Below are 10,769 nucleotides of genomic sequence, written 5' to 3'. Positions count from 1 at the left end.
AGTAAGTTACGAAACAAACGCGGCGAAAAATTGAATTTAATGCCTGAATCTGCAAACGATGAACAACGTGCTTTTTTCATCTAATGATTATTAGCAAATGCAATAGTATCAGCATGATTGAGTTCTCCTTGTACCTTACACGATATGTGTAAGATTTTGTCAAGTTAGAAATTCTACTATTAATATCTTCACGTGAATGAATCAATGATGTCAGTTTGTTGTTGTCCGCGTAACAACCTACCATTTGTTTTCAGTTAGCAGGTAATGATATAAGGTTGACTAAAAGCAAATTTAAAATTGTGTCTAATTACCTCTTTCGTTGTAAAGAATATGTCAAATCTTTTGTCTAAACATGACATAAATGTAGTAATATACGTACATATTTTAATGATCCCTTCATCAGTAAGTGTATATAGATTTTACCAACATGAATCACATCAGGGGTCCTTAACTACAAATTTACTCATCCAAACCATCACCATAGTGCAAAAGTCATTGTGATTTTCCTTATTCCCAAACAAAGGATTCGTATAAAAAGTGAGTTGTTATTATATTAATAAAAAAAATTGCATCCAAAAAGTATTTTATGAATATCAAACACTCACTTGAATCAGTTTGAAGAAAAAATCAGATTCAAGAAAAATTCAAAAATGAAAAATCATACATCAAATTGGGTTTAACAAAATTTTAACTCACCTTAAAATCAGATTGAAACCAAGAATTAGTGCATGAGAGATCACATTGGCAAACGAAAAGTAATTACATTGTCATTTTAAAGATGATTAATTACTACGGATAATTCGTTTGGTCCACAATCACAAGAATGGCAATTCCCCGGCTCATCATCAAGATCGGTATTTGGTGTATCTTTTAAAGGTGATATAACATTCCTCGTCAAGTGATAATTACAACATAATCTTTACTTTTTATAAACCAATCACATGTTTAACCGATATTATTAAACCTTAGTTAAGACTCGTTATAAACCAAGATGACCATGAAAGTTTAACCAAGAATATGCATAGTGTTATACATCAAAGTCATAGATAAACACAAGATCAAATTGAAACTATCTAAATAATTTGGATGACTAATCTTTTATACTAATGACTTCTTCGAAGAGTTTAATCTCCTTGATCTTCAAAAGATGGATGGATAGGATAATTCCCTTAATAATGGTAGTGGAAAAAGGTGAGTGAAGTGAACTAATGGAGTATCAAGTGTATCAAGCTTGTTGCATTCAATAAACAATGACTTTGGTTGCAGTGGGGCGCCACGAGTAATAATATCAACACATGCCTGCTTGAAGTAAGCATATTCCATGATATAGGGTATAGTCAGTGTATGATTTTTGTGTTTTAATTTTTTTTTAATAAAACTATCATATGGATAGGGAATCAAAACTTACAAACCTGCACTTTAGCGGGCATCTGAAGCGATTTCGCCTTCAGTTGAAGTGTCATTATCATTCAATTAGCATTAGAAAACCTGAATTAAAAAGTAACGGATGTCGCCATCAATTTAACCGAGCACTTGAACGGAGCAAAGTGAAGACACTGCCGGAGACTTGAAATGCATTTAATATAACAGCGTCTCGCCGGAAAAGTGTGAATATTATTTGTATCAGTTCAAATGGTTGATAAACTTTCGAATTTAGACTTTGCTATATTATTAAATGAAAATATAATTGTTTGGGATTCTTATATTGAAGCATATATGAGATATGCAACTAGTACATGCAGAAAAGGAGTTGTGATTACTGCATTAAAGGGTACATGGTTGAACCCTTGAAACATTTACTTATACCCGACCCTTTTATTGTTTAGAGGATAAGGTCTCGGGTCCACTTTTCTTCCTAAAAGGGTAAAGAGTCTAGATATGGTATTAAGTAAAAGGGCAAATATCATAAAAAACCAACATACTTTCTGTTTTTGCTCATTAAAGTCCTTCAACAATTTTTGCACGTTAAAGTCCCTCAACATGTTAAATTCGAATGAAAATGTGACATAACTTATAAAAACATTTGAAAATATATAAATAATATTCTTTTTTCTAGTTGATAAATCTGACACATCTCAAAAACCTATTAGGAGTCCTCAATTTTGCCATGTAAATGTTTACTCAAGGTCACGTGGTGTGAGTTTTTTTTTGGGGGTTGGGGGGGGGGGGGGATTTGGAAACACGTATTTATTACAATTACATAAGAGGTATCGATCAATGTATCTAAATGGAGCATTGTGAATCTGGAATTGTTTACTCTTGCTTTGCTGCAAGCTAGAACATGTTAAAATATTGCTTATAGAACTAGGACTTTAGGATGGTTCACAAATCATCTTTATTCAAATTTCATCATAAAAGTAAAATAAGAAATAGAAAGAAAACATAATGGATTTAACAGTATAAAAAGGTGATTAGGAATGGATTGCTTTAGAAATTGGCTATGAAAGTTTGTGTGGGATGTTGAACTCAATTGGTATGCTTGATGTCACTATTCAGAGTTCTTAATTCTAGTTTTCATAGTGTTTTAGATGGAACCTTAAAAGAATTTTATTAATTTAATTTTTTTAGTCATATTTAATCAAAACAACGTAGCTTTGATGAATTTTGCATTTAAGTTAGATGTTTAAAAGCCACATATACACTTTCCCATATATACTACATAAGAAAAAATAACACAAGCAAAAAAAAATTAATCAGTTGCAATATGTTGGTTTTTTATGGCATTTTCCCTTAAGTAAAATGTCTGATCTTACACTTTGAACAGTCCCAACGATAATCGCCCCCTCATGTTGCCCACCGCACATACCCTTATGGCAAGCAAGGCACATCAACCGATGCACATGGTACAAGAACCCTAATTATTTCCCCAATTTCATTTTAGAGAATTCTGAAAATTATTTATCTATGTTCTTTTTTCCCGCTGCCCAAATTCTTGTCTCACTTTCAGATCCAGTAATCTTTGTTTCTCTCTCATCAATCGCTCGCTCTGTAAGTTGTCCAATTAACTTCTCAATCACACACAATGCTTCATATTTTAACCCAAATTAGGGTTCGCTGCTGGTGCGATTGAAGGTTTTGTAGTTGTGATTGGTAGGACTAATTAGGGTTTGTAAGGTGTTTGATTCCCCTCTTACTGATGTGGTTGTTTTGTTTTCATCCGACTTTTTACCACGTTAACTGCATAGTAAACCAGATTTATATTTAGGCATCATCAATGTGTTAAGCTTTTCAGTTTATTCTTCTTTTGCTCTGTGCTTATTAATGGAAGATGTACAATATGGTATAACCATGGTATGCTTGAAAATGTTTATGTTACGATTGCGTATAGTTATCTGTATATCATATATTCCTATTCATATTGGTTTTATGGAAACAAGTTTCTTCTATTTGTTAGTTACACATGCACTATATTATAATTCAAAGCTGAAACCGGTATTGAGTTTCAACATTCTTAATGTGTATCCAGATTGGTATCTGAAGTGAATTGCAGAGAGGAAGAACATTGTGATATTATAATCTCTTTATATGACAACAGAATGCCACATCATTCATAAATAATATTGGGAATGGACTGCAACAAAGATGAGGCCCACAGGGCCCAGAAAATTGCAGAAGAAAAAATGGCGAAAAATGATTTTGAAGGTGCTCGAAAGATTGCTTTGAAAGCCAAACAGTTATACCCTGAACTCGATAACATATCCCAACTAATTTCAGTTTGTGACATTCATTGCGCGGCTCAAAAAACAATATATGATGCTGGAAAAGATTTATATGGAATCCTCCAAGTTGAAAATGCAGCTGATGACATAACCATCCGGAAACAATACCGAAAACTTGCACTTAAACTTCATCCTGACAAAAACAAGTTCCCTGGGGCCGAATCCGCGTTTAAACTTATCGGTGAAGCAAATATGATACTCTCGGATAAAGGTAAAAGATTGGTTTATGACATTAAGTGTAGAGACGCTTCTGTTATAAAGATTCAACACGATAAAAAATGTCAAACTTATGCGGGTCAAAAGACTGAATTCAAAAGTGCCCCAGGTGTGACTGTGAATCATGGTCAACGGTCAACAACACATTTATCATTCTGGACACAATGTCCGTTTTGTAGCGTTAAGTATCAGTATTACATAGAATCTGTTAACCGGCCTTTGCGGTGTCAAACTTGCTCAAAGCTCTTTCTTGCTTATGACATTGGGCCACAAGGGTTCAGTGGGGCCCACAGTGCTGCAAAAGGGAAGGCGCAGAGTGTAAATCTTGGATCAAGTCCTGTTTCTAGACAGAAAAAGGGTGAAGAAGCTGAAAAGGTTAACCAAAATATTAAAAAGGAAGAGGTCACACAACCGAGGGTTAATAGGGTGCAGAAGCCAATGGAAACAGGAAACAAGATGACATCAGAGACTAGTGAAAATGGTTTTGATAAAAAGCAGGCGGCAGGTGGCGGTGTTAATGGTGGTCCTGCTGCTAACAAAAAGAGAAGAAAGGTGGTGGTAGAATCTATTTCAATTAGTTCTGATGAAAAAGAGGCAGCAAGTGGTGGTGGTGAGTTTACTTCTCAAAAAAGATCAAAACTTGCTGATGTCAGCATGCCAAACAGTAAGCCAAAGCTGAATAGAGAGGCGGCGACACCTGGTGGTGATCTAATACCTGATTCAGAGCCGGTGTTTGTAGACTGTGCAGATCAAGATTTTACCAACTTTGACAAGGATAAAGAAGAACATTGTTTTGCAGCTGGTCAAATCTGGGCATGTTATGACTCGCTTGACTCGATGCCAAGATTCTATGCGCAAATTAAAAAAGTTTATTCATCCAAGTTTAGGCTGAGAATCACATGGTTTGAATCCGACCCGGATAATGAACTTGAAGTTAAATGGGTCGAAGAAGGATTACCCGTTGGTTGTGGGAAGTTTGTGTTTGGGCAAAACGAGGAAACGAATGACCGTCTAATGTTTTCTCATCAGGTAGTTTATAAGAAAGTGAGTAGATCTTCGTATGTTATTAGTCCTCAAAAAGGTGAAATCTGGGCAGTTTTTAAAGACTGGGATATTAATTGGAGTTTGGATCCGGAAAAACATACCGAATATAAATTTGATATTGTGGAGATTGTAGAAGCTGATAATGATTGTATATCTGTTGGTTTGTTGTTGAAAGTGAAAGGATTTGTTAGTGTGTTTCAGAGATCAGTCGGGGCGGGGCTTGGTGATCATAAGATTCGATCTAATGATTGGTTTAGGTTTTCTCATCGGGTCCCGTTTGCAAAACTTACGGGTGGTGAACGAGTTGGTGTACCGGTTGGATCTTTTGAGCTGGATATGGCTTCTTTGCCTAATGATTTTGAAGAGTATTGTTCTTACTATTCTAATAATGAATTTGGTAAAGACTTAAAGGCAAGTGGTGGTTCGGTAAATACTCCAAAGAAGTGTGTGAATGGTGTCGGTAAGGATAGCACGTTTAAGGTTCGGCGGTCGCCTAGAGGTTTGAAACAAGGATCATAAAATCTCGAAACCAGGTCGGTTGAAGTAGTGCTATGGTTGAGGTCGGTTGAATTTTGGTAGTGGCATTGTGAGATGATCTTGGTCTGACTATAATGTGTGACGTTATGTTTCTGGGCTATGGTCGCTTATTGGAATGAATGTTCTGATTTTAGTTACTTAATATAAGCACTTTAAACAATATGAAACATGTTTGTTTTTTTTTTCCTTTAGAGGATGTTTGGAATTTTTTATTTTCATCAACTTATAACTTATAAACTTTTTGAAAAGTTAAAGAAAGGTGTATAAGGTGTTTGGCAAACTATAAGGATTTATGAATTTTAACTTAATGAGAAGGCAAAATAAAGGGGTTTTGAAAAGTTAGGAATTTGTAACTTATTAACTTAATGAGTTTAATTTAACTATTACACTCTTCCAACCCTCAAACCCATCATACTCCTTTTAAGAAAGAGTGTTCTTATTAGTCATTTTGGTTTTTCCTAACATATAAGCTAATCCAAACATGTTTTTAAAAACTTCTTTGTAAAAAAATCATAAGTTAATAAGGTCTTTTAATAAAAAGTCTTTTTTCACTAAAATAAGCAATCCCAAACACCCTTAATGCATAAATTGAGTAGAGTGTTGTTGACTATTTTAGTAACACTACAATCGACGGAAATCTTTAAAATTTGAAGATGAATTCCGAATTACAGTCCACAATATCCTAAGAAAAACTGGTGACTATTGTGAACGACATATTAGAGTATAAATTCTAAAGAGTTGATTGAGAGAGCTGTTTTTTCCAAAGATGTTAGAAAGGCCTCATGATTCGGTGAAAGTATTTAACTTAAATTATTTTGCTACAATACTTTTCTTTTGTTGATTGTCATCACACGCATTATTGACTTTATTATTTATGATTATTGAGTTTATATTTAGGGGCCTATTTTTTTTTACTTAGTTTGAGCATCTGAATTTATAGGAATTCAAAGGAACGACCTTTTTATGTACTATCCCAAACTACATAGGATAACCTTATCAAGTATTGATGAAAATGCAAGTATCTCGAAGAACTCAGATAACGTTTACAAATAAGAAATGAAAGACGATGCATGTCGCTTAGATATCAATGTCTTTATATATCAAACTTAGTATTCTTTTATCTCCTATCTCGCCTTTCCAATCAAAACGTATGATGCCAACAATGATTTTGAGTTTAAAATAAAAATATATCATAAGTTGTTCGACCATATTATGCCAATTTCATTTGCAGGGCCACTCAATTAAAACACCAATATATTTTTATTATTATTATTATATTACTTGTCTCGGTCTCTCTTTGAAAAAAAAATTCTAAGTTAACATTATTGAATGAGTTAGTTATACTGTTTTATAAGACTATCTCCAATGCATGGCTTAAAATAAGTATTTGGTAACTCTTAGGAGCCTTTTGCCATTGTAGGAACTTGCCCTTAGCAACCAAGCCCTTCCAAAGGGTTTTGGTTTGTGTTGTTTTTTAAGATGAGGTGGATCCAAAGTAAAAAAAAAAACCTTTATATAAATGTTGTGTGTAATGGGTGGGTTGTGAATTGAAAATTAAAGAGGGTAAGAGCATTCACATCTAATTCTTTATCTCTAAATTCAAAATTACATTAAAAAACACTACTACATTTTTTTCTCTCATTTCAGTTAAATAATACTTTTCTTATATCTTTATCATTAATATTTCTGTCTCTTTCCCTCACAACCACTTTCAGCAAATATTAAAAAGTTATATATGATGAATAGTAGTATTTCAAATATACAGAAAAATCACTGCATTTTCTCTTTGATATACTCATAACATCCTAAACCACTTCCTAAATTATAAAAACCCCACTCACCAAATTTGATGGTTTGAATGTGAATGCTTTAAGGATATTTGTAGGATTAAAGATGAAGTTAAGGTTTTCAAAGATTTGTAAGGATATTATATGACAGATAATATGTTAGTTAAATGTGCCCAAGGGCGCATGTAGCATTTGAGATAGTCTAGGACTTTGTTGAAGAGCATTAAAGCCCATTTGAAGGGAAAAGATTCACATGGAAAGTTCAATTGCAAGCACATCATTATTTAGGTTCTTATATTAACTTTTGAACCATTTCCCTTTTTTTGGTTCTTATGCTAACTTTTGAACCATTTCCTTTTTACTTCTTTCAATGAAAATAAGTAATAACCATTATTATCATGCAATTTATTTACTTTATTTTAACAATTAGTTTTCTTTATTCTCTACTCCCTTCTCTACTTCCTTGTGTATTGTGAGGCGAACAAGCCTTTGCTAAGTAACATCAATGCCTTTATTATCACATCACAAATGGTAAGCCCAAAATGATGATTGTGGGACTCGAACCTGAATCTAGACCGGTTCAGGTCCTACCTCTAATTCAAAAATCAACTGGACTCCCTTAAACACTTGACACAATTTATTTAGTAGTCATTATATTGGTTTACAAACCTTTTAAAAAAAATTTAAACAAAAAAGAAATTGTGGTTGTGTAGTTGACCAAATTTCATCACCTATCACTAGGGTTGTAAGCGAATCGAACCGAATAAGACGAGACCTTCTCCGCGATCTTCTGTTATGCTTTTTCCGGAAAAATTGACATTTCATGAACACTCTATCGAACAAAAATTCATGTCCGTGTCCATTCATTAAGAAATTGAGTTTTTCTGTGTGTGTTCGTTAGTATTGTAAACGGACACTAATAGACACTAATGAACAAACAAAAACTAACAGACGTTAATGGAGACTAATGGACAAACGAACACACGAACACTAATGGCCAAAGGAAAACTAATGGACACTAATGGACAAATGAACACTAGCGGACACTAATGGAAACTAATACACAAACTAACGTAAACGACTCTAAGGAACAAACAAACATAAACGATTACATATTAGTTAAACAAGGTTTATCATAAATCCACACATGTATGATGGGTGGGTTAAATAATGTGTTCGTAATGTGTAATTCTTGTGTGTTAATTGTTTTTATATATCTAACAAGAATACTTTGAGTGGTTTATTAATCGCAGGTGCTCAGAGCTTAAATGAACTAATTTGGAGCGTTTAGGATGGTCAGGAATCAACTTAGGGTTGAAAGGAAGCAAACCAGGGCTCGAAAAGGCAAACATGCGTTAAAAAAAAAGAAAAAATAAGAAGTCTATGCTGAAGCCACCATAAGCTGCGGTGGCTACACTGTAGCTTACGGTGGAGTCTGAAGAGAAACACACAATGAGACAAAGGCTGAGTGCCATACGGTAGGGTTGTGTTTGTAGCTAGACTTTCGTTACTTTAACCCTCTATATTGGATTTGGATTTGGCTAATTATTCGGTTAATCGAATCTTTATGTTTGTTTTTGTGGTTGAACAATTTTTCATTATTGAATGCTTTGAAGTTTTATCAGTTAATCTATTTGTGGCTATCAACTTTAGGATTAGGTTCTTAGAGTCATTAACCCATTTATCTTTAGACATTAAACTGATTGCGTTTATCAAACCCTAAAACTAGTAATTAGTTAGGTTACTATTCAGCCAAACCAATTGTTCGGATTATATAACACCCCGTTTCCTGTTTCGGTTAATAAAATAATAATATTAGTTAGTATGAGTTGGGCTTGTATTGGGTTAAATAAATATGCATAATGGACTTGGAGTATCAAGGAAGGAAGAAAGACCATGGGCTTAAGCCCATGACCCATAATATATAAACCATTCATTTCCTCCCATTCCATACACCATCCAAAACACACACTTAAGCTCTCTCTCATCTTTCTCTCTTTCTCTAGCCGAACCCAATAAGAAACCGAACATCAATCCAAGGCATTGAAGTTATGATCTTATAAGGATCCAAACCCGCTAGATCTAGTCACGAAATGATGAACCGACACCCTTAACTGTTAAACTCACGTGATTTGAATGAGATCGGGTATGGATCGAACAAAAGACGAGCTTAGGGGTCACCCTAGCTCGGATCCGGATCGTATGGGACAAAAAACGATGAAAACGGTGGAAAAACGGGTGAGATCACGTTTTTCCGGCGAGATCTCGGTTTTACGGTCATGAAGGCGCCGGAAAGGTGGCACCGGAACAGTAGGGAATGTCAGAGAATGTTCCCTGACATTCTGTACCCTAACACTAGGCGCGTGTAACGAATGAACAACCATTCATTAAGGAAGAATAACGAATGGATTGCCATTCATTATGCCCATTCGTTAAGGAAGAATAATGAATGGATTGCCATTCGTTATGCCATTCGTAACGAAGAATAACGAATGAACTACCATTCTTTATGCCATTCGTTAACGGAGAACTAACGAATGAACCCTCATTCGTTATAAAGGTTCATTCGTTATGAAGGTTCATTCGTTATAAAATGCTCATTCGTTATAAAGTTTCATTCGTTATAAATCCCCATTCGTTAAGGAACTGTATAATGAATTAGAGTTTGAAAGAATGACAGAAAGGTACCTGGACTTAGAAAAGAATGATTTAATTAAATAGAAGCCCTTGGAATTTATTAATCGATGAAAGATACCTTAAAGGATTAACGAGTTAACAATAAAATATTATTATAGAATTCTAATGGAAAATTTGTTAAGAACAGTTAATGAAAATAAAATTATTCCAAGCTGTTAGGCAGCTTAAACCCAGCCAGGGGCTCTACTCCTTGGATCCCGCTAGGGCCTGCCGCCCTAAAACCCCGCTGCTAGGGGCGCTGCCCCCGGACCCCCGTTTGTGTGTGTGTGTGTGGGGGGGGGGTGGGGTTATAATTAAACTAGAAACACGATACGGGTATTGATAATTAATTGATACGTGTAATTGTTATACAGTTAGTCGTGCACAGCGAAAGAAAGGAATAGCCATTAATAGTGAACGTAACAGGACTCATGTGAGTTTCTAGCCCCACTTCCTTGTTATGTTTTTGGGTCTGTGTGCATACTCGATGTGATTAGTTAATGCACTTACCTTAAGTGGTAAGTGTATGTATTCTTTGATTTTATGTATGAATGAATACTTGACGGTACGTGAACGATCTTCGTATATTGCATGTACCGCCAGGTAATAGTGTGGTATGTTATTGTTTTACGAAAGATGTACAAATGATATATGAAAGTTATGAAAAAGATTAAGTGTATGTGTGAATGTTCATAAATTTAAATATAAAGAAGGTAATGTATGGTTGTATGGAGGTATGCTTGAAGGGTTACATGGTTTCAGACCCTAATAATATCTGCGAAGGTTATAG

At 34.6% G+C, this 10,769-nt stretch overlaps 1 protein-coding gene across 1 annotated transcript; it reads left to right on the top strand.

The window, feature by feature from the left end:
- Positions 1-2,928: 2,928 nt before the first annotated feature.
- LOC143603948 (uncharacterized) lies at positions 2,929-5,528 on the top strand. The gene is made up of 2 exons (XM_077080589.1): positions 2,929-2,988; positions 3,467-5,528. The coding sequence occupies exon 2, from the start codon at positions 3,567-3,569 to the stop codon at positions 5,496-5,498; it is 1,932 nt and encodes a 643-aa protein (XP_076936704.1). The 5' UTR covers positions 2,929-2,988; positions 3,467-3,566; the 3' UTR covers positions 5,499-5,528.
- Positions 5,529-10,769: the final 5,241 nt, after the last annotated feature.

The sequence above is a fragment of the Bidens hawaiensis genome, unplaced genomic scaffold, assembly GCF_021521415.1.
Source record: "Bidens hawaiensis isolate Kalapana, Puna unplaced genomic scaffold, B.hawaiensis_p1.1 tig00063427_1, whole genome shotgun sequence".
Lineage (NCBI taxonomy): Eukaryota > Viridiplantae > Streptophyta > Magnoliopsida > Asterales > Asteraceae > Bidens > Bidens hawaiensis.
The sequence above is the reverse complement of the archived record's forward strand: the minus strand, read 5'-3'. Positions and strand labels throughout refer to the sequence as shown.